Here is a 25,091-nt window from a genome sequence, read left to right as displayed (position 1 = left end):
ATAGACTAGATGGGCCAAAAGGCCTGTTTCTGTGTTGTACATTTTGACTATGCAGCCAGTGGACAGTTTTTTTTTGTTTCTTTTTGACTTCAAACCAAGTCAAATGACAGTAAACATGGCTTTGGAACACAGCTCTTCTGCCAATATTTTCAGTAGGTGTCTTGGTGTGACCCAAACTAAACCAGGTGGAGCAGATTAATGGTAAGTGTACATTGGAAGGGCTGTTAATGACCCTTTCAGTCATCTTGATGTTTTCAGCATGGGTTGCTTGGATCAGTCTTAGTTAGATTTGATCTGTTTTACTTCCTTGGAGAGGTCACCCCTGGGAAACTTTCTGCATTTATGTGTGGAAATGTATGTTGTAACTACACTAGAACAGCGCTGTATACCATGACACTCTTGAACTCTCCCGTCCCAACTGCGGAAGGGGCAGCAGTGTCCTCAGAACCCACAATAGAAGTATGCTTCCTGGTTCTGAGGGGTCTGCTTAAACAGAAGAGGACAGCTCATTCTGACGTGCAGGGCTTCAGCACTATAAGCTGTGAACTGTCTAGTCCCACAGCCCTTGCTATATTTAGTGCTACCAGATAGAATGAATGAAAACTGTCTCAGGTGAAAATGAAGAATTTGCATACTGGGGAAACTTCAATCATTTACCTGCAATAGGTTGCAGATAACGTTTATATCTGCAGGTTCACACAAGGTTGATTAAGAAGCTACAGTAGACGTGAAGTAGCAGACATTGATAGTGTGCTGTGGAAGTAAAAAAAACAATGACTGCAGCCTCATCCTCACGGATCACCTCCAATATCCAGGATTTATTTCCACTTGGAAGGCAAGGACTGATTAGGGGTGCTCAGCATAGCTTTATTCATTGCATTTTACTTAGAAACAAAGCATATAAAATTCTAATACATGTTCAGCAATCTGAAACAAAAATAACTTAATCTCATCTGAAAACAAATAATTTTCAAGGTTTCCATTTCCATTTAGGGATTCAAAATCCCAACAGGAAATAATAAACTCTGCTCCAATATTCCATTTGTTTGGTTTTCCTTTAAAAAATATATAGGAACTCAGACTTCTGCCAGATGCACGAATTGTGGTTATTTATCCTACCCCAAAGAATAGCCAACTTCCTTCCAAAGAGCCAAATTATTTAAGTACCATAGTTTATAAATACCTGTGGTTTCCTGCTTGTAAACTCTGTAAACTATCCTACACATTACAGATAAACACTATGCAAAACATGAATGTTTTTCGTATAACTAATTATATCAAGGATATTTTTGAATATACTATATATAATTATTTTTCATTTCATTAAGTAAATTAGATCAGTTTCATTCTAAGCTATATTTAAGGTCAATTTCTTAAAAGGGCTTTGATGAATTATGAACAATAAATAGTTCTACTCTTATTGAAAGCCCAATTTGTTCTCGTGTACTTTTGCAAGAGAATATTTTCAGAATGTACACGATCAACACCTATAGTTAAACACTTGCCTGTACCTGAAATGAAATATACATGTACAAACTTCTTACATTTTATGGAATTAATTTACATTTTATTAGCAGTTATTAAATATATTATCTATTTGATAGTTACAGTTTAGTTATACATAGGAATGACGACTTTCATATGAACCTGCGAATGATTCCATTTAATACAATACAAAGTTAAAAGCAATATTTAGTATATTAATGCAATCCAAGTTATATTTGGAATGTACATTTCATATTAAAAACTATGCAACAAATTATACTAAACCTGTACAATATATTGTAGTGAGTAAACCTTCTCACTGTTACTTTTAAGTATTTATACAACGCCTACTCATTATACTTAATATCCATATTTGGGCACTATATGTTTCATGAAAATACTCCAGTCTACAAAGCCGAAGTCTAGGAAAGACTATAAATCAGCCCATTACCGCCATAGTGATTTAAATTTGTTGAAATAATTTTTAAAAACTTTGGCAAAAATTCAACAAAATATTCTATTGCTGATATTTAGTTTAACTGCATGCTGAAGTTCTTTTAGGGAATTTAAAAAACTGGAACCAAAAATAAAAGTTGATCTTGGAATGCCATGCAAACTGTTCCTTGGGGGTAATTAAACATGTCATTTTAACATTATCTTAATAAGAAAATATTTTCATTAACAGGGAAAATGCACAACTTCCACTATATTAAAAACTCAAGTTAACATGATACATACATTCATACAATGAATTTCCTGGACTTTTAATTACAATAAATAAAATATAAACTGGAAGATATACATATATATTCAGAGAGTAAATTCCAGAATTGCACAATAAATGAAAATCCCTGGGACACTTGACTTTGAGCACAGAATGACTTTTTCATGAAGTACTATGTTCATTGAAAATAAAAATTTAAAAACAGATCTCTTCCAAATGCATAGCATTAAAAACCAAATGGTGCCATCTCTGATGGAAAAGTAATGGAATGTAATTCTGTCATTCTGAAGATAACTAAATACAGTGAATTCCAGTTAATTGGGCCATTGGTTAATTGGGACTGCTGCTTATTTGGGACAACTCTTAAAGGACAAAAACAAAATCAAGAAAATAGCTGGGATTCCCTTTGTTTATTTGGGACACTATGCCATTTAATTGGTACAGGAGACTGCTGCCGAACACTTTCTAACTAGCGTCAGTCACATGCACATCGTGTGGTTGTTAGACACTACATTGTGCTTACAGCAAAGATTTTTGAAAAAAGCTTGAGTGTGTTTGTGTCCAAAAAGTACTGAGTTTTGTTACAGATAGTTGGTGAGTAATAAGCAGTAAGACAATTCAGAATTGCTTTTCTCACTGCAGTTACAAGCATTCAGGCTTAGAGATACCAGAAATGGCCTGGAGTGAAAATGAAACAATTTCACCACTTCAACAAGTCGGGAACTACAAAGCATTTGAAGGTATTGACAATTATCTTCAATGCAACAGTGAAAATTAGATTTGCAAGATGCAATCGTCTAAAGCATTGTTTGAAAGCAGTCTATTATCTGCAGTAGGTATCTATGCTGATTGTGTTCATTTTCAGTCAATCAAAAGAACACTACAGCATACATCAGATTCATTCCATTGCTGATAATTATTAGGAATTAATACAGAGTTTTATAGAATTGCAGTAGATTAGGTAGTGTTTGAATTTGTTCTGTATTTCATTTAAATACATTAATTGTTACTCAGTTAAATGGTAGTTTGTCTAAACTACTTCCATGAAATTTCAGCTAATTGAGACAGCCATTTAATTGGGCCAAGATGTACTGGTCTGTATGCGTCCCAATTAACTGGAATCCACTCTATATGAAAATGAATAAACAAACACTTTTGAAAATTAAGTTCAGCAAAACAATACTATAATTCCTGGTTAGTTTGAGATTCACAATACCCAAGGCCATACTTCTCTCCTTGCCTCTCTTAAGGGGGAATCTGCCATTTTCAATTTGCCATATTTATGTATATTTTGTTATGGGGGAATACCACAAAGCAAGACAAATTAAAAGTTCATTCATTCAAACTTTAGGACCAGCAATATTTAAATTACACTGTTACAATCAGAGACTTTTTTAACTTTATGCTTTTCCACAAAGCGAGGCACTTTGCTGGAAACACTTTGGTCCTCAATTACCTTCATGGACTGAGAGAAAAAAATACAAATCTGGAGTTTCAATCTGGAGTTCATGCAATTCAAGGAGCCATTTCTTCCCCAAAATTAAATGTAATCAGAAGTTTTTCTCCAAATTTTTGTTTGAATATACATTTTATTTACAACCAGTGGTTATGCTTTATTTCTTTGCAATGAAATCTGCCACTCAACTAGTTTCTGGGGCACCTGAAGTCAAGATTAATACATCTCTGTTCAGACTGTACAAAACATTAATTGTCTTAATACATGTCTGCTATAAGTTTGTATCTACCACAACAGCCTTCAGAAAGGCCTTTATATAAAACATTTGCCCTTCACTGGCATGTTGGAATAAAATGCTAAGAGGAAAACTGTTGCTGAATTCAGAAGCTTCAGAAGGGCCTCCTTATGGGAATTTTGCTTCGTGTGCACTCAAGACTTTGGTTAACACAAACTCAAGATTCTGTCAGCAGCAGTAAAACCTGTTTTCCATCTAAAATCATTCCCAACTATCATTTCAACAATGAACTAAGGAAAAAAAGCTGGAGTCATTGATCTAAAATGAGCCAATCACAGCCATTGGTGTCTTTTTCAATTGCTACTTAATTACAAAATACTGAATGATGAAAGCAAACAAAATGGAAAGTATTGCAAATCCTATAACAATCAGGGCAGCAAAATGCTCATCACTTAGCGCTTTCTTGTGAAGCTTTGTAAGCTCAGTTGTAGTTTCAGATTGATTTGAGGTTGCTTCTTTCTGAAATGAGAATGATACAGTGGGACTGTAAGGCCCACACAGTTCTTGCATTCCAGTGGCATCTTGGTACTGGCGACCAGCACAGACCCTGAACTTGTATTCACAGTTTGTCTGAACATTGGCAAGGCAAAATGAAGTCATGGGACCCTTGTACACCTAAATTTAAATGCAGAAAATAAAATCAATAAAAACCTATATGATCATATCCATACATATACTAGTCTGAATTTTTCAAAGCACTATGACTACTTGAGACAGGCGATGATATGGAGGAAAATTGACTGAATCAAAGTGTTTTCATGAATCAGTCAATAATAACTTTAGCACTGAATTCCACTGAGTGACATCAAACATCAAGTTTGCTAAGGTAACACACACATATCACAGGAACTAACTGAACAGCAAATGTACTGTTGGGAACACATGAACATCTGTATGTTGCTAGATATTTTTCCAGGGCTGTCTATAGTAAACATTTACTTCCTCATTCTTTATTCTCCACTGTCTGCTACTCCATGTACTGATATTTCACTGACTCATCATAGCTTATTGCACAATAACTTCATTCATTTGTGTTTGCTGCTTCTTCAATTAAATGTGTGATACCCATAATTCCATAGCGATTCCTTGTGCCTGCTCCCCCATTTGAAATCAGAACAGAAACAGACCCTTTTAGCTTGCCATTCTGCTCACTGCGTTGTCCATCGACACTGATTTATTTTGTTGGATTAGGCCTGAATCTCTACATGCCTGCAATTAGTACCCATCCAAATGTTTTTTTCTCCCCTTAAATTTTAACTGTATCTGCCTCTACCACCACCTCTGGCAGCTCATTCCAGATAGTTTCCACCCTCTGAGTGAAAAGTTTAACCCTTATATAATTACATTTCTTCACCCCCATATTAAACCGGGATCAAGACAGTTTTTATTCCCAAAGCAAGGCCATCTATCCTATCAATGCCCCTCATAATTTAAAAACTTTCTATATGGCTCTGCCTTTAATACCATCGTTCCAAATAAACTGATTCCCAAGCTCCGGAACCAGGGCCTTAGCACTCAGATCTGCAGCTGGATCTTCAACTTCCTCACAGACAGGACCCAGGCTGTAAAAATAGGGGACAAGCTCTCCTCTACAATCACTCTGAGCACCGGTGCCCCACAAGGCTGTGTACTCAGCCCCCTGCTGTACTCACTGTACACCCATGATTGTGTAGCCAAGTTTCCACCAAACTCAATATACAAGTTTGCTGACGACACAACAATTGTAGGCCATATCTCGGGTAATGATGAGTTTGAGTACAGAGAGGAAATTAAGAACCTGGTGGCATGATGCGAAGACAATAACCTATCCCTCAACGTCAGCAAGATGAAAGAATTGGTTGTTGACTTCAGAAGGAGTAGCGGACCGTACGACCCAATTTACATCGGTGGTGCGCAAGTGGAACAGGTCAAAAGCTTTAAGTTCCTCGGGGTCAACATCACAAATGACCTGACTTGGTCCAACCAATCAGAGTTCACTGCCAAGAAGGCCCACCAGCGCCTTTACTTCCTGAGAAAACTAAAGAAATTTGGCCTGTCCCCTAAAACCCTCACTAATCTTTATAGATGCACCGTAGAAAGCATTCTTCTAGGGTGCATCACAACCTGGTATGGAAGTTGTCCTGTCCAAGACCGAAAGAAGCTGCAGAAGATCGTAAATACGGCGCAGCACATCACACAAACCAATCTTCCGTCCGTGAACTCACTTTACACCACACGCTGTCGGAGCAGTGCTGCCAGGATAATCAAGGACACAGCCCACCCAGCCAACACACTTTTCGTCCCCCTTCCCTCCAGGAGAAGGCTCAGGAGCTTGAAGACTCGTATGGCCAGATTTGGGAACAGCTTCTTTCCAACTGTGATAAGACTGCTGAACGGATCCTGACCCGGATCTGGGCCGTACCCTCCAAATATCCGGACCTGCCTCTCGGTTTTTTTTGCACTACCTTACTTCCCATTTTTCTATTTTCTATTTATGATTTATAATTTAAATTTTTAATATTTACAAATTTTAACTATTTTAAATATCTTTAATATTTAATATTTGTAATCCAGGGAGTGTGAAGCACTGAAGCAAATATCGCTGTGATGATTGTATGTTCTAGTACCAATTGTTTGGCGTCAATAAAATATAAAGTATGGTCACCGCTCAACCTCTAACGTCTCAGTGAAAATAAATCAAGCCTATCCAATCCAGGTAACTTCTGGTGGATCACTCTGTACTTCACCACTTCCTCCCTGCAACCAGAACTGTAGTCCAAGTTTAATTTAACCAGGCAACACACATCAAAGTTGCTGGTGAACGCAGCAGGCCAGGCAGCACCTCTTCCTAGAGATGCTGCCTGGCCTGCTGCGTTCACCAGCAACTTTGATGTGTGTTGCTTGAATTTCCAGCATCTGCAGAATTCCTGTTGTTTTAATTTAACCAATTTTTTTTACAACTTCAACAAGATATCCTTACAGCCAATGACACTGCTTATGAAAGCAAGTGTACCAAATGCCACCTTCATTACCCTGTTCACCAGTGTTACCACTTTCAGAGAGCCATGTACTTCCATCCCAGGGTCTCTGTTTGTCAACACACCTAAGGTTCCTGATATTTATTCCACTTGTCTCACCAGAACTAGATCTCCCAAAGTACACTTCTTTTAAATTTTTTTATTATTATTGAAAATCAACAACAGAGAAAAATACATCAAAATACAAGTCTCCCCCACCATCCAAAGGTAGAGCGTTCCTACGAAACGGTTCATAAGCCGAAATGTCGTAAAGCGAAGAAGCAATTACCATTTATTTATATGGGAAAATTTTGTGAGCGTTCGCAGACCCAAAAATAACTTACCAAATCATGACAATTAACACATAAAACCAGAATAACTGTAAGATATAGTAAAAGCAGGAATGATATGATAAATACACAGCCTATATAAAGTAGAAATACTTCTCTACAACGATTGCCTGCACAGATCTCCGTAGCGAAAATCTCACGCAAGTGCTCTCAGCAGAAAATCTCACGCAGGCGCTGTTGGCATAAACGCGCTCTCCAGTAACCTTTAAACTATGAAGCTGCCAAATCTACCAAATAACACGTAAAAATACACAGCCTATATAAAGTAGAAATAATGTATGTACAGTGTAGTATCACTTACAGGAATTGGGAAGGCATCGAGCACACTGATGATGGTGTGTTAGACTGAGTCGTCGCAGGCTGGGTGGTGCAGTGGCCCCCACCCTCTGGGCCGCAGACCCGCTACATTGCCGTGAAGCACGCAGGGGTAGCCGGGAGGCACCCATCATATCTTTAAGAAAAAAGACAAAATAAACATGCTAATTAATTAGGTGCTACCCAGCACGTAAATGTCGGCGCAGATCAGAGGTAATTGCCGATTGCATCGGCACTGATCTGGGCCGACAATTACGTGCTAGGCGGCACCTAATTAATTAGCATGTTTATTTCGGCTTTTTTCTTAAAGATGTGCTGTGTGCCTCCCGGCTACTGCTGCATTCTCCGCGAATCGATGCAGTATCTGTCCGGGCACGGGGGTTGGGGTGGTGGGACACGGAGGTGTCATCTCATCATCAATCAGGGCAGGCAGCTCATCTTCTCCTATGACTGCCTGCCTCGATGTTGAAGGTCAAGGTTTGTCATCTGCTGTGGCTGATGTGGAAGGCTTGCTTGACTGCTGAACCTCGAACATTTTTCTATCACATAGTTCTTTGTAAGGACTCAAAACATCCTGCAAATATCCCCTAAACCTACGTACCCTTTCAAAATTAAAGTCGTACTTTATCGTTGCAGCGAAAATCTCACGCAGTTGCTTCACTTTCTGCATTCGGTTTCGATTGTTATCTTTTCCTCTTCCAATTGCATCAGCTCTTCATCTATCAGTTCTTGGTCATGGGATGCCAAAACCTCTTCAACATCATCTTCGTCAACTTCCACAAGCCAAACTCACTTTGCCTTTGCTTCGTTCACCACAATCGAAACGCTTAATTATGTCTAGTTTTACGCTAAGTGTAACACCCTTACTCTTTCAGGCTTTTCCGACACCTTAGAACTCATCTTGCTAACGGCTGCTCAATGCAACGTGTTTAAGTAATGCCGGTGAGAATCCGGGGCAGAGCGGCTGCTCGGGGCGCGCGCTGCCTTTTATCGCGCGCTGCCTTTCTTCGTAACAGTGAAAACACCTTCTGAAAGCGAAAACAGGGTACTAATGTAGGTCTTTCGTAACAGTGAGGTTTCGTAAAGTGAACGTTCGAAAAGCGGGGGACACCTGTAATCAAGACAACATATCCATATGTAGAATAAGAGTTAAACTATCAACCAAGCTGAACAGTATATCAATAACAATAAAAAAAAAGTTAAAGCTTTTTTTATGGAGAAAAGAAAGAAGAACCCCTGCTAACTAAAACAGGAAAAAACCCTAATAACAACAAAAAAAAGGGGAAAAAAACCCATTTGGAGCACAAACCCAGAGCTATACGCCATACAAGCTTCCATAAAAAAAAAGACATCAATCCGCCAACCAAATCCACATACCCAAGCATCAGAAAAGGACCATCTTTATTAATTCAAATCAAATGATAATAACGGGCAAAGGAACCCCACCTTTTCTCGAAGTCAAATTTAGGATCAAAAGCTCGACTTCTAATTTTTTCCAAACTATGATATAACATCACCTGAGAGAACCATTGTGTCAAAGTGGGAGCAGAGGCATCTTTCCATTTTAATAAAATAGCCCTTCTAGCCAATAATGTGACAAATGCAATTACGTATTGGTCAGATATAGAAATACCAGGAATATATTGAGGAATTATACCAAACAAAACTGTCAATTTATTAGGTTGTAAATTGATTTTTAAAGCTTTAGAAATTTAGATAAAAAAATAGATTTCCAAAATTGTTTCAATACAGAACACGACCAAAACATATATGCCAATGTAGCTATCTCAGTTTTGCATCTATCATACTATTTACATTAGGAAATATTTTAGACAATCTCTCCTTTGTCAAATAATAGCGATGTACAATTTTAAATTGAATTAGAGAATGACTGGCACAAATCGAAGAAGAGTTAACCAGCTTCAAAATTCGCAACCTTTCCATAAGTACACTTCTGCACATATAACCATATAACAATTACAGCACGGAAACAGGCCATCTCGGCCCTTCTAGTCTGTGCCGAAACATGTATGTGGATTAAATTTCATCTGCCACTGCTCCACATAACATTCAAGTTCATATATTCCTTTGTATTGTTAAACAACTTTTAGCTGGAGCTGGTGGTAGACCTGAGGAGAGCTAAGGTACCGGTGACCCCTGTTTCCATCCAGGGGGTCAGTGTGGACATGGTGGAGGATTACAAATACCTGGGGATACGAATTGACAATAAACTGGACTGGTCAAAGAACACTGAGGCTGTCTACAAGAAGGGTCAGAGCCGTCTCTATTTCCTGAGGAGACTGAGGTCCTTCAACATCTGCCAGACGATGCTGAGGATGTTCTACGAGTCTGTGGTGGCCACTGCTATCATGTTTGCTGTTGTGTGCTGGGGCAGCAGGCTGAGGGTAGCAGACACCAACAGAATCAACAGACTCATTTGTAAGGCCAATGATGTTGTGGGGATGGAACTGGACTCTCTCACGGTGGTGTCTGAAAAGAGGATGCTGTCTAAGTTGCATGCAATCTTGGTCAATGTTTCCCATCCACTACATAATGTACTGGGTGGGCACAGGAGTACATTCAGCCAGAGACTCATTCCACTGAGATGCAACACAGAGCGTCATAGGAAGTCATTCCTGCCTGTGGCCATCAAACTTTACAACTCCTCCCTTAGAGGGTCAGACACCCTGAGCCAATAGGCTGGTCCTGGACTTATTTCATAATTTACTGGCATAATTTACATATTACTATTTAACTATTTATGGTTCTATTACCATTATTTATGGAGCAACTGTAACTAAGACCAATTTCCCCTGGGATTAATAAAGTATGACTATGACTATTGCCATCTAGGACTCCACCAACTTTTGTGTCACTTGCAAACTTATTAACTAGACCACAGACATTCTCATCAATGACAAACAATGGTCCCAGCATTGATTTTGTGGCTCACCACTTGGTACACTTCTCTCATCAAAAAACAAACACTCATCCACCAATGTGGTCCAGCTTCTATCAAGCAGCGAATTTGAGATCCAGTTTCACACATAGCTCTTCTGGACAAGTCTACCACATCAATCTTCATCATGAGCCTTTCTGAAGGCCATGAAAACCCCACTTACTGTTTTTCTTTTATCAATTTTCTAAGTTTCTTCCTCAAAAATTTCAGTCACATTTGTGAGACATGATCTCCCCTACACAAAACTGATGACCCCCCCCCCCCCCCCACCCAAACCAGTTCCTCCCTATCCAAGTGAACAGGGATCTTGTCCGTCAAAATACCCCTTTGGTCCATGATATGAATTTCAACTAATCCCATCTGTCATCACGTGGTCTATATCCCTCCATTCCCTGACTGTTAACGTGCCTGTCTAAATGCCTCTCATGCAGTATATTGCTACTCTATTTGCTTCCTCCACCAACAATCCCGGAGGAAGTAACAGGTAGGTGAGAAAAGGTAAAAGGTCAGAGTTGGGTGAAATTTGTTTACTGGAAGGAGAAATCGATATTCATGCTATCAAGTTGGAGGCTACCCAAACAGAATACAAGGTGTTGCTCCTCTAACCCGAGGCTGTGGCCTCATCTTGGCACACAAGGAGGCCACAGACTGGCACGTCAGAACGGGAACAGGAATCTAAACTAAAATGTTTGGCCTTCAGGAAGTCCCGCTTGTGGCAGATAGAGTGGGGGCACTTGATGAAGTGGTCCCCCAATTTATGGCAGGCCTCACCAATGTAGAGGAGGCAGCATCAGGAATGCCGGACACAACAGACGACTCCAGCAGGTTTGATGGCGAAGTGTTGCCTCACCTAGAAGGGCTGCCTGGGGCCTTGAGGGTGAAGGTGAAGGTGTATGGGCAGGTGTAGCACTTAGGCCACATGTAAGGATTAAGTGCTGGGTGGGAGATAGTGGCATACATGCCTTCATCAGTTGGAACACTGGACCATAGAAGTTGGTAAGCCAAGTTACCAACTTTGGTGACATTGCATCTGGAGTTTTGTGTGCAGTTGTCATCACTGTATAACAGGAAAGATAACATTCACCTTCATTGCAAGAGGTACCGACTGTAAAATTAGGGAGGTCTTAATGCAGCTTTAAAGGTTACTGCTTGGACTATACTCAAGAGTACTAGTACACTTTTGGTCTGCAAATTTAAGGAAGGATATACTTGCACTGGAGATGCAGGAAAGATTCAGCATATTTAAGTCCTGAAATAAAGGGACATACCCATGAAGAAAGGTGAAGCAGATTAGGTCCACACTTTATATTAAGCGTTTGGAAGAATGAGAGGATGGATACTGAGAGAAATGTTTCCCCTAGTGGTTATCTACAAGCATTTGGGGGCATGCATTTCACAGAGACAAGAATTTCTTCTTTCAGAAGGCAGAGTACCTTTGGAATTCCCTGTGTTAGAGAGTACAGTTGGAGTTATTGAATATATTCATGGCAAACCTTGACAGAAATTTAAACTGCAAAGGAGACTGAATAAAAATATTTCCCCTTCACCAGATCCCAGGATGGTAATATGCACAGTGGTGCTTGATAGTTTGAGAACACAGCAGAACTTACTCTATTTCTGAATAAATATGATCTAAAATGTGATCAGATCTTCATGCAACTTCCAAAACTAGATAAAGAGACACAATTAAATAAGTAGCACAAAAACATTATACGTGTTCATTTATTTATTGAGGAAAAATAATCCAATATTATATGTATTTGTTAGAAAAAGTGTATGATCCTCTGGGGTAATGCCTTCTACAAAAGCCATGTGGAGTCAGGTGTTCCGACCAATGGGATAAGATTGGAGGTGTGGGTTCTGATAGAGCCTGCTCTTCTCAAAAAAAATCTGTTTATGTGCACCATGCCTTGACCAAAATAACTTTCATAGGAAACTTAGAAGAAGAATTGTGCAGATGCATGAAGCTAGAAAAGGCTTCAAAAGCATTTCTAAAGACCTGAGTATTCATCAGTCCTCAGTAAGAGAAATTGTCTACAAATGGTGGAAACTCAGTACTGTTGCTACTTTGCCTAGGAGTGGGCACCCTGCAAAGATCACACCAAGAGCACAACGTGCAAAATGCTGAAGGAGGTGTAAAAGAGCCCAAGGGTAACAACAGAAGACCTGCAGAAATCTCTAGATCTTGCTGAAGACCCTTTTCATGTGTCCACTATAAGAAAAACACTGAACAACAATGGTGTTCATGGAAGGACACCACGGAGAAAACCACCGCTCTCTTAAAAAAAACACATTGCTGGATGTCTCAAGTTTGCAAAAGACCACCTGGATTTTCTACAACGCTTCTGGGACAATGGCCTGTGGACAGATGAGATGAAAGTTGAACTTTTTGGCAGAAATGGACATTGCAATGTTTGGAGGAAAAGGGGAACTGCAGACCAACACTAAACCCTCATCCCAGCTGTAAAGCATGGTGGAAGGAGCATCATGGTCTGGGGCTGCTTTGCTGCCTCAGGGCCTGGACAGCTTCCAATTGTTGAGGAAACAATGAATTCAAAATTGTATCAAGACATTTTACAGGAGAATGTCAGGTTAGCAGTCTGTCACCTGAAGCTTAATAGAAGTCGGATAATGAAACAAGACAATAATCTGAAAGACAAGAGTAAATCAACAACAGTATGGTTTAAAAAGAAGAAACTTCACATTTTGGAATGGCCAAATCAAAGTCCTGACCTTAATCCTATAGAAATGTTGTGGGAGGACCTGAAGCAAGCAGTCCATGAAGGGAGCCCACCAACATCCCAGAGTTGTAGCAGTTTTGTAAGGAGCAATGGCTTAAAATTCCTCCAAGCCGACGCGAAGGACTGAACAACAGTTACCAGAAATGTTTGGTAGAAGTTATTGCCGTACAAGCGGGTCACACCAGTTACTGAAAGCAAAGGTTCACATACTTTTTTCAACAAATACATGTAATATTGGAACATTTTTCTTAATAAGTAAATGAACAAGTATAATGTTTTTTGTGTTATTTATTTAAATAGGTTCTCTTTGTCTAATTTTAGGTTTTGTGTGAAGATCTGATCACATTTTAGGTCATATTTGTGCGGAAATAAAGAAAATTCTACAGGGTTCACAAACTTTATAGCACCACTGTATTACAGCAGAAATTGTTCATTCCATTTGAAAAGTACTCAATTTTGTGCAAAAACAAAAGTAAACTGCCAGAAGAACTCAGTGAGTTAAGACAGCACCTGCGGAGGCAAAGAGATGATCAATGCTTTAGGTTGAAATCCTGCACCAGGACTCGTTTGTATACTTGAAGAAAACAGAACCTACAAGCTGCCGATGGTACTGGAAAGTGGGATTAGGCTGGGTAGCTCTTTCTGTGGTAAGTTTTTCTTCATTTTAAGTTTCACACATATTAAGGGTTGCACTCACAAAATGTGTTAGTACGTCCTTGACATATTATAGGTGCAGGAAAGAAATTTAATTACCTGCTCAGTTTGTCTCCCAGTAATAAGCTGAAGTGTGTAAATAATTGCATCCCCTTTTATTGGTTGTAGTGCTTCCCATGTTATTTCACAAGTATGCTCTTCCACTATTTGTACCTTGGGAGCTGAAAAGAACATAAATGGAGCCGTTTATTATGCAGTGGTTTGGTAATGAAAGAAAATGCCCATGAAAATTATCTGTGCTGTAACATGCCATAGTGATAGACTACTCTTTCTCTTACATGCTGATGTTCAAGAAAACCTCAAATAACATAACGAAGTGAGTACAGAAAACTCAGTTTTCAATGAGTGAAGATGCTTTCTCCGATTCTTACTTCACTCAAAGAAACCACAATGGCTTCAAAAACGCAAAATGCATTTTATAAAACAATGGGTCTACCTTTAAGTACAGGAGGAGGACATCTGGTTGTGACAAAAGTGTACACTTCAGAAAATGGTCCTTCTCCACCATCATTAATTGCTTGAATTTTGAAGTTGTAAGCTGACAATTCATTCAATCTTTGGATTTTATATGTATGACAAGGTCCACTATAGATAGAAATGAACCTGAAGGACATGCAAAGGGTAAAATCATTTTCCAAACAATTGTAGAGCAGACCAAACATTAATCATAAAGAGTAAATTGTATCACGTCAATACCAAATTAAATAACAAGCTGTACATTCAATACAGCATTCATGTTACACAATGAAATGAAGGTCATAAGTCGTTCGTCCCTGTAAATCATAATCACAGTATAAATGAAAACCACAATCAAACTTTGATATTGATAGTTAACAAGGTTTACGCTAGGAAACTCTATAATAAAGATGAGATACAGTCACATACAAATGGTGCTTAAACTTGTTAATGGGATTGTGCAAAGGGAAAGGAACAAAGAGAAATATGATGGATTTTGAGAACCTTGATCAGATGTCTCAAAAGAAACTATTGAACAAAATTGAAGCAATGGTAGTGGCGACTGGGGAGGAGTATGGGGGGGGCAGTAGTAAAAACTAGCTCAGTCTGTGAATTGTTTAGTGGAATAAACAGAGTAAAAGAAAATTTGTTTTTGAATCAGGAGCCTGAGACCTGCAAATTGCCACAGCTGGGGCTCAGCTGTTCACAGTCTAGATCAACGATGTGAATGAGAGTGTCAAGTGTAACTATATACACATTTATTGGTGAGAAAAAGCTAGGTGGGTGTGCGGGCTGTGAGGAGAGTGCCAAGCGGTCTCAGGGGATTTAGAGAGGCTAAATGAATGGGAGAGGACATGGAATACATGTTGCATGGTATGCAGATTTCTAGGCTGACAGACAAAAAAGAAATAGAAAGACATATTAAATGGTAAGAAAGTGAAAGCTATAAACGTTCAGGGTGACCTCGACTTCCTTAACATCGAACACCATGAGTCAACATAAATGTTGGGCAATAAATTAACAAGGCAAATAGAATGCTGGCCTTTTCTGCGAGAGAACTTGAGTACAAGATGGATGTCTTGCTCCAATTATAATCGAGTGGTGAGACTTGTATTTGAATATAGTGAACAACCTGGTCTCGCTATCCAAAGAACAATATGATGGAGGAAGTAGAGCGAAAGAGTCACTGGATCAATACCTGGGATAAGAGATCAGTTGAATGATGTGGGATACACACAATGGGCACATTTTCTAAAGTTTAAAAGAAAAAGTGATCTGCTTGAAACCTAAAAGAACTTGACAAGGTTGGTCCTGACTGAATATTTTTACACTAGGGCAACTGGAACTAGAGTCTGAGTGAGTCTGAATTAAACCATTCAGGACTGGAATAAGGAGGAATTTCTTCACCTGGGGAAGTGAATCAGTGACATTCTCCACTGAAGAGCGCTCTGGTAATGCAATCATTGAGCATATTTAATACAAAGATTGATAGAGATTTTTAGATATTAAGGGGACCAAGGGAAGTGGAGCTAAGATGAAAGATTCATACTGATCTTTTTCAATTTAGCATGCAGGACCAAATAGACTCTAATGTCTGGTTCCAGTTGTGGCCATGGACCTGCCTCCACTATGTCCTATAGGAGTGACATTAGCTGCAAGCTTCATGGGGTGAACAGGCATCTAAGTTCTGTTGTAAAGCCATTTTGTATTTTGATATCCACTATCATTGTAAAATTTTGTGTTTGTTCCACAGTCCACAAAATAGGCTGATCACCAAACTGTTATGAGGAAGCAGGTTCACGGGTTTTGGTAAGTGAGACGGAAGACACTGATTATGAATAAGTACAATAATCATTTATTTACAGACAAACAGTAACAGTAAGACACTCGACCAAACATCTAAGCCATCCTAAGTTACACAAACTACAATACTAAACATTCAGTAACACTTCAAACTTCATTGAATCAATATTAATCAACAACATCACGGCATGGCTTGGAGCAATGAACACCATCAACCTCAGCACGCTCAACAGAATTATCAGAATAAGTAGCAAAATCATTGGCCAGGAACAAGAATCACTCAATAGCATTCATAAGAGACGGACAATAAAGAAAGCTCAACAAACAGTAGAGGACATTACACATACTACACTCTCATGCTATCTGGACACCACAACAAGTCCCTGCCCATCAGCACCAGAACAGTCTCATCCAGTTTTTGGGGGTTTTCTCCATTTGCCTCCTCAACACCCAATTTTGAATACGTAGTACACATAGTAACTTTGACAGTAGAAACAGATTTATTATGAGTATTTGTATTTTAAATTACATGCATTAATTTTTAGTATTTATTATCTATTGTGAGTATTTTATATTATCTTTAACTATATGTGGTGTGATGTTGTGTACCTTGAGTTCTGTGATGTTGGCCTTATCACTGTACAAACCAAGTTCCTCACGGAAAATAATGTGAATTGAATTGAAACTCAACAGGTACTTCATTATGTCTCCCCAAGTTACGCCACTACATAACTAAACATCCAACAGATACTTAGATCAATGTGAACAACATGGGCCCTCCTATAGCTGCAGAACTTTCCCAATGGTTCTTCAGCACTGGTCGCGACCTCAGCACGAAGATGAGTGCATGGAGACAAAGGAAAGCCCCCGAGGCACCTGAAATCAGACTGGTGCTGTGGCACACATGGCAACCAATGGGAAAGAGATGCTGCATCCTTTTACACGGGCCAATCGATGACCAGCATGGTAGAAGCAGCTTTTGACCGACAAGCAAACTAACCCTTCACACTACACCAATAAATAAGACTGCTTTCTGGCTTTTTCTTCTCCCTAAACTCTTGTTATCAAAAATGAAAATAGACTTTGAGTAGCAAACCCCACTTACCTTCCAAATTTGTCCTCCATTTGCAAGGTGTATTGTGTTGGTTCAGTGGTCAAAGCTTTGTTGAGCCCATCTCCCCACTTTAGTTTAAGGCTCTGGTGGCTGAATACAGTACACTCGAGGCGAGGTGGGTCAGGAGGTAATGGTTTTGTTTTGGTTTTAATGGAATGACTAAAAGGGCCTGCTCCAATATTATTGATAGCCTGCACACGGATCCTGAAAACATTGGGAACAGATTATTGACTTTGTGGCGTCACGCAGTTTATGATCAATTTTATTACTTATTCACAGTACATAATGGAAGACAGACTCTAACCAAGTACCTGTATGTTGTATCTGGTTGAAGATCTTCAATAATGGCACTTGTGGTTGTGCTAACAGCTACGAGCTGTTTACCTCCATATTCCAGGTTGTAACCAGTGATTTCTGATCCGTGGCAGCACGGTTCTTCCCACTGAATTGCAAGGCAAGTTGCTGGTGACTGAGGGGCACCTTCAAGCTGGTCTTGATCAATCACTTGCAGTACACTCACTGCAGCCGGCACTGAGGCAGGGGTCATACATATGATGGTATCACTGTAGCACCCAGCACCTGCAGCATTCACAGCCTGGGTGATGGTTGGTTTGGCGGAAGTGTGAAGGGTAGGGAAAGCACAAAACACTTGTTTAGCATCATTATAATAAAATAAAATGTAACTAAAGAAAATTGTTATAATTCTGATATTCAAATGCCAGATAAAGTAATTTTTCATACCTGAACCCTGCAGTAGTATGCTGTGGCAGGTTTAAGACCTTTCACTTCATAACTTTGTGCAGGACCACAGTAAATAACCTGCATGCAGTCTTCCACAGCTCCAAATTCTAATCTGAACTCTGTGACTTCTGAGCCATTGGAGGGAGGGCACTGAGGAGGGAGGAAAATGAACAGTTGCTTAGTTAATCTGTAAGTGAAACCCTGCCTACTCTTTCATCAACAAGTCAGCTTTACATTATGATAAAAACTCTTCAAAACTTGATAATAAATCAGGTCACCAGTTTACTCTTTCTATCTTTAAACAGCCCTAAGAAATTTGTATTTAGATGTCTACAAAAGATATCAATGTGACAATCAGAATGCTCACATAAATGATTAAAAGCAGCAATATTTGTAGAGTGGCCATGGTGTTAAAGAAATAATTATAGCTTTGCATTTAGCTTGGATAAACACTAAGATTTAGATCTCTCTTTCAGTAAATAAAAAGATGTAGTATTGCAGATGGGGGTATGCATGACAGTAATCAGTCTCTATGCACATTATACTTCACTTTACTGCTCATGGGTAGGTAGGATTGCTGACAGACATATCAACATTATGATAAATTTCTTCACATAATGTCCTACAGTATGAACTGGTGAGATAAGAGCAAAGCTGCAACTTTATATCTAAAATAAATATATATTTAATGAATAATGTAAATGAATTTAATGTTGTTCCTCTCTGTGCCTTGTGGCAGCAACCTTGCTGTTTTTTTAGCATTTGTCTGTGTGTGTTTTTTTTTAAAATGAGGCCGAGTTGCTAGCTCGATGTTCAACCCAGCACAGATGGAAAGCGTGCAAGGAGCCTGCCGGATTTGAACCAGGACCACTCGCTTCACAGTCTGGAGTGGATGCCACTACACCACTGGCTGGCTAGAAATTAATTCAATTTTAAAGAAATTGACTGAAGATAAGAATGGCAGGACAGGAGACATTGGGGGTAATGGAAACCACAGAGCTCCACACGAGCGCATCTGCAGCTCAAGGAATTGTTGTGTTGGTGAGCTGTGATGCATCAGGGATGAGAACATTTCCAGAACACATTGTTCCAAGAGCTCATTTTGATGGAGTGATAGGCAACAGTATAATTGAGACTTGGGTACGAATCCTGTAGGTTGTGTAATGTCAGGATTTGAGGAATATCTTCAGGGTTCGAGAAGAACTAGGAGAGTGGAAAGACTAAGGACCAGTGGCTATTATCTTTGTAGAAACCAAAGACATAAAGAGAACTAAAACAAATTTTCCCCTGAAACACTGTCAACAAGGAGGGTTCAAGTTGAAAAGCAGTACTACAAAACTAGTATCTAGATTATTACAGGAGCCATCTGCAAGTTACATGGGATTAATTAAAACAGGAAGATGAATGTGAGGAAAAAAAATAATGGGGATGAAAAGGATTTCAGTTCAAGGGGAGCTGGTGCCAGAAATAGGGGAGAAGAGCTGTTTCTTTGGAATGAACTTTTCCTGAGCTGGCTGGAACCAGTGTCCCAATTAATCAAACACCTAAAGCTGTAAATAAAGCTTTAACCTAGGCAGTCAGGAATAAAGATTTGACGAAGGAAAATACAGAAAGTTTGAGAAAGGATAAGGCTATTGTGCAGTAAAGTAAGAAATGATAATCAGAGTTAGTAAGGGGCACAGCCTACAAACAAGTAAGCCAATTATATGTCAGAGTAGAGAAAAATGGTAAAAAAAATAAAAACTGAAGGCTCTACCTACTTGCACGCAGCTTTCAAAACAAGTGAAAAATCAGTGGGCACGTGGCCAAGTGGACTAGGCATTGGACTAGTGACCTGAAGGTCGTGAGTTTGAGCCCCAGCCAAGGCAGCGTGTTGTGTCCTTGAGCAAGGCACTGAACCACACAGTGCTCTGTGACGACACTGGTGCCAAGCTGTATCGGCCCTTGCCCTTCCCCTGGACAACATCGGTGTTGTGGAGAGGGGAGACTTGCAGCATGGGCAACTGCCAGTCTTCCATATAACCTTGCCCAGGCCTGTGCCCTGGAGAGTGAAGACTAACGGATGCCTTAATTTAAGTGAAATATTGGTGTAATGGTAGTAATCTGTCTCTCTGTATAATATACGTACTTCACATATACTTAAAAAAGGAAGGAGACGTGAAAACTCTGGAATTAGGTTAAACATTACAGTTAGCCTAACATCAGCTGTAAAGAAAGTGATAACATCTATTAGCATAGGAGGGCTCTTAAAATTGTAATAGGATTTGACAGAGTCCGTATGGACTCAAAATGGGAATTCAGGTTGTCCAATACATTTTAAATGTTGTTACCAGCAAAATAGATAAAAGGAAAATGGAAGATGTTGTGTATTTCGTCTTTCAGAAGGTTCTAAAATCAGGTGTCACACAAGAAGTTATTGAACATAATTAGAATTGAATCATTGTTTTTCTGATATTGTATGAGGATTGGTTAACAAAAATAAAACAGAAAGAATTCCAAGGACCTGACAGATGGAATATAGTGTAAAAATAAATCTGAACATGCACACTGATAGGACAAAAAGATGGGCAGAGTGCTTTTTTAAATAGTGAGACAGTGAAAGTTGTTAATGTTCCGAGGAATCTGGGTTTCCTTGAAAAAGGATTGATGAAAGTTAACACGCTAATTCACCGAGGAATTAAAAAGCTGACAGTAATTTTGGCTTTTATTAGAAGAGGGCATGATTGCAAGAATAACGTTGTCCCATTGTTTGAGAAGAGTAGTGAGAGGCATAGATCATATGGACAGTAACAGTCTTTGCTCCATGGTTAAGGGAGTCCAAGACTATGAAGCGTGGATTTAGAGTAAGAGGAGAAAGGTTCTAGAATAAACTGAGGGAACTTTTCCAGGTGAATATTTGGAGTAGACGGCCAGAGGAAGCACTTGGATGGGTACGCGGAGGGGAGGGGCCGAAAGGGATATAGAGCAAACATGGAGTTATTGGACGAGGGGTCTGCCTCCATGCTCAATTATATAGAACCCTATTGAGCCTGTACCTGGAAAACTATCTGCCTAGGTAAGGATGCATTTGTGATAAACAGGGTGCAACAGAGTTTACCAATTGATTCCCAAGACGTACCATGAGGTGAAATTAAGCAGATTCTTTAGTGTTTATGAGAGACTACCTAACCAAAATCCGTGAAATGTTGTTTCCTTTGAGCAAGAGGGTCATGGTTTCAAAATAAATTGCTGACCATTCAGAATGAGGCGAGAAGGAACTTCTTCACCACAGTGAACCATGTTTGTGCATGTGGTAATAACCTCGACTCCATTTGCTTTTTTTTATTCTTTACCCAAGGTGGCTGTGAGGACTCCAGTCACTGAGTTTCAAAATACAGATTCATTTTCTCAGGATGTTAAGGGGAGGATGAGATAATGCAGTTCGTATAAGAAAGTAGAGCTGAGGTAGAAGGTGAGCCTTCACAGTGAATGGCTGAGTGGCAGTGGCAGTGTGAGGGGCTGAATGGCCCTACTCCTGCTTCACAGTGAATGGCTGAGTGGCAGTGGCAGTGTGAGGGGCTGAATGGCCCTACTCCTGCTTCACAGTGAATGGCTGAGTGGCAGTGGCAGTGTGAGGGGCTGAATGGCCCTACTCCTGCTTCACAGTGAATGGCTGAGTGGCAGTGGCAGTGTGAGGGGCTGAATGGCCCTACTCCTGCTTCTACTTCTTACTTTCTTACCTCCCAATTCACCTGCACACAGGTGGCTGTTTTACACGTGGCCATAGGTATGCTGCATTGATTGGGCGGGGCTGTTGCTGTGCAGATATCAGTCCTCTCTGAGTATGGACCATACTATAGAAGGAAATAGATCAGATCCAGTTTACTTTAAAATTAATTAATTATACTCAACAGCAATTGTCTTAATCTGAAGTCCTTTAATTAGTCCTCAAATAGATTTTTTTCCATTTTTTGACACTGTACAATGCATATTTCCCATAATATTCTATGTCTTAATTACAAATAGACTACACAAACTTGACAATTATAAAATCAAAATAGCGGACAAAGAACTATTCACACGTGTGTGCATTAGCTATCTCGCTCCTTTCGTTAAATTTCATAATTACAGTTTACAGCAGAGTACGAATTAGCATTTAATTCTGTAATATTTATTCCAAGTCACCTTGAGATGAGTTTTAATGAGGTGACTCGAGTAGAATTTACAAGAACATTATACTGCATTACGATTTTCAACTTCACTATTTTCTTCTTTTGCCAATCACATAATTGATGTTGCTTTCCATTGCTACCACACTCAGAATAATATAGCTCTACGTTATACAATCCTATCACCTTACCCCAACTTTGTTTGCAGCCTTCACCCAAAAACTGTACATTTTTCCTGGCAGAAGACCACCTACTGTACACTCCAGTTCTGCGCCTTGGTAGGCAGATCTCCGATCATTTGATCCCAGCTCTTCAATCTCTACAGTATATTCCGTGACTGCAGAGCCACCAGTAACAGAAGGTGGCACTACAAAAAAAAACGAGATTAAGATGTAAGTGGTGAACTGAACACACAACATTGAACAGTATAGTTCCTTCAGCCCACAATGTTACGTAATAAATAAACAGTCAATCCAACCCTTCCCTCCTACACAGCCCAAAACCCTAATTTTTCTTACATCCACGGGTCTAAGAGTCTTCTATTAAATGCCTCAATGGACCCGGGCCTCAAGCTGCAGGGTCGCTTGCTCTTCAACCGCCGGAAGTGAGGCGACCGAGCAATTGCGCTCTACCAGGGGCGGCATAGCGCAGTTGTGGTGACTGAAGTTTAAGATGGACTGATGGGTCTGGACTATACACACACATATATATATTTCTTTACTAATGTTCTATATGAGTTTGTATATGAGAGGACTGGTCCTCAAAGCCATGGTGTTGCCTAGGAGCTGCCGGGGGCCAGTCAACAGATGATATCAGTGGGATGGGGGGGGGGGGTATATATAAATGTGTACATTCTGCATCGCTGTATTTTTTACTGATATTCTATATGGGTTCGCTGGCTTGTATGTATCTAGCCGTGTTGTCATGGCGGAAGGTGGGGGGGGGGCGGAAGAGATTATATGATTGTGACCTTGTGTGTGACTGTTGGTAATGTGGCTTTGCACCTTGACCCAGTAGTAACGCTGTCTCATTTGTTTACAAGTATTCATTTATGGTTTAATGACAATTAAACTGGAATTGATTTGAATTATTGTTCAGCCTCTACCACCATCCCTGGCAGTGTGTCCCAGGCGTCTCTGTGTAAATAAAAACCCACCTCAGACATCTCCCCTCCACTCACCTTAAACAAATGCCCTCTGGTACTGGCCATTGCCACCTTGGGAAACATCTACTATCTATGCCTCACAATCTTTTATACCTCCATCAAGTTGCCTCTCATTCTTTGGTGCTCCAAAGAGAAAAGCCCTAGCTCGCTCAACCTTTCCTCATAAGGTATGTTTTCTAATCCAGGCAGGATCCTGGTCAATGCCCTCTGCACAGACTTAAAAGCTTCCACATCCTTCCTAAAATGAGGCAGCCAGAAGTGAACAGAGTGTGGTCTATCCAGAGTTATATAGAGCTGCAACATTACCTCACAGCTCGCGAACCCTTCCCCCTGACTAATGAAGGCTAACGTACCTTGCACCCTCTTAACTACCCTATCAACTTGCACAGCAACTTATCAGAAAGGAATATACATCCAGGAAGGTTCTTACCCCATCGTATAGATACTTCTTTTGCTTTAGATTTACCAGACTGCTGAACACTGCTACAGGGTCCAGGAGGAACTGCAGCAGATTGCACAGTCAATATTTCGGATGCCTGTAATTTAGGGAAAGAGGGATACATTTCAAAGGTTATGAACCATGAATTATTCAATCTGGTTAGCTTTGTTAGTGTACAACTTTATTAAAACATATTTCTAATACTGCAATTTGATGGTGCACTTCTCGTGGATATTTGGGAATTTTCTGCTACACATAATGTTCTCTGTATCATTTATAAGATTTATAGGAAGGTTGGCTTAGGACGCAAGACAAACATTAACGGGGAGCACAAGATATCAGTGATCTGCAGGTACCATTGAATCACACCTGGGCATTCTTCAGCTTCAAGGATCTTCAGAAAAATACACAATTCCTCAGAAAATTTACACAAGGGGGAAAGCTCATGAGAAATGCTCGAGTTTTTTTTGTTTTTAAAAATAATTTTGACAAAAAAGTCTGACTCTTTAAAACAAAGCCGTGCCAATTTTGTTAATACAAGCCTGTTTAATCAGCTACACTGAGGCACTAATGAGAATCACTCAATGGCTTTCACAGCTCATTTGAAAATGGGGGCATAGCTTTTGATGGGCATGAAAGGCAATCCAGGGGACTCCATTGTTTCTAAGTAACTCCAGGAAGCAAATGTCTTCAAACAAATTGGCAGAAAAGCAGGGTCAATGTTGTATGCCTTCCTGTAGTTAGGGAATTTGGGGAAAAGTCAAACTTGGGGAGAAGCCAATGCATAGAAGGCTGCCTTGTAAGCATTGCAGAGAGAAAAATGAATGCTGGAAATACTCAAACAGGTCAGGTAGTCTTGATGGGGGATATTTTAGAAAGCTTTCCAAATTAAGGCCAGTGGATAGAGCTTCAAAATAAAAAAAAAATGATCACTTTGCTGAGATTATATTACAGGCTAAAACACACAAAATGCTGGAGGAACTCAGCAGGCCAAGCAGCATCAATAGAAAAGAGTAAACAGTTGATGTTTCAGGCCAAGACCCTTCAACGGGACTCAGTCCTGATCGGGTTGAAGGAGCAGGAAATTCCCTCAGTGTGTAAAGATTAGACAAGCCGAGTTTTTTTTTTTAAAAAAAGAACTTCTTATGCTATTACATTCTGTAGGTAAGTCTACCAGGAATGGGGCAGTG

At 39.8% G+C, this 25,091-nt stretch overlaps 1 protein-coding gene across 5 annotated transcripts in view; it reads right to left on the bottom strand.

Moving 5' to 3' along the window:
• Positions 1–841: 841 nt before the first annotated feature.
• The window catches only part of LOC140204117 (fibronectin type-III domain-containing protein 3A-like), a 153,620-nt gene continuing 129,370 nt past the window's right edge, over positions 842–25,091 (bottom strand). For 4 of the 5 annotated variants that reach the window (XM_072270479.1, XM_072270482.1, XM_072270483.1 and 1 more), the window contains 9 exons: positions 23,893–23,998; positions 22,489–22,664; positions 21,869–21,982; positions 18,150–18,299; positions 17,720–18,003; positions 17,400–17,612; positions 14,472–14,638; positions 14,075–14,196; positions 842–4,575 (listed from right to left, as the gene is read on the bottom strand). In XM_072270479.1, the coding sequence (XP_072126580.1) occupies positions 4,261–4,575; positions 14,075–14,196; positions 14,472–14,638; positions 17,400–17,612; positions 17,720–18,003; positions 18,150–18,299; positions 21,869–21,982; positions 22,489–22,664; positions 23,893–23,998 (1,647 nt within the window). In that variant the 3' untranslated portion in view covers positions 842–4,260. Of the gene's footprint in view, positions 4,576–7,938; positions 8,733–14,074; positions 14,197–14,471; positions 14,639–17,399; positions 17,613–17,719; positions 18,004–18,149; positions 18,300–21,868; positions 21,983–22,488; positions 22,665–23,892; positions 23,999–25,091 lie in introns of those variants that run through there. The other variant, XM_072270481.1, reaches the window with a different exon arrangement.

This window comes from Mobula birostris, chromosome 10, assembly GCF_030028105.1.
Source record: "Mobula birostris isolate sMobBir1 chromosome 10, sMobBir1.hap1, whole genome shotgun sequence".
Lineage (NCBI taxonomy): Eukaryota > Metazoa > Chordata > Chondrichthyes > Myliobatiformes > Myliobatidae > Mobula > Mobula birostris.
Note: the sequence above shows the minus strand (reverse complement) of the source record. Positions and strands in the feature narration are given on the sequence as shown.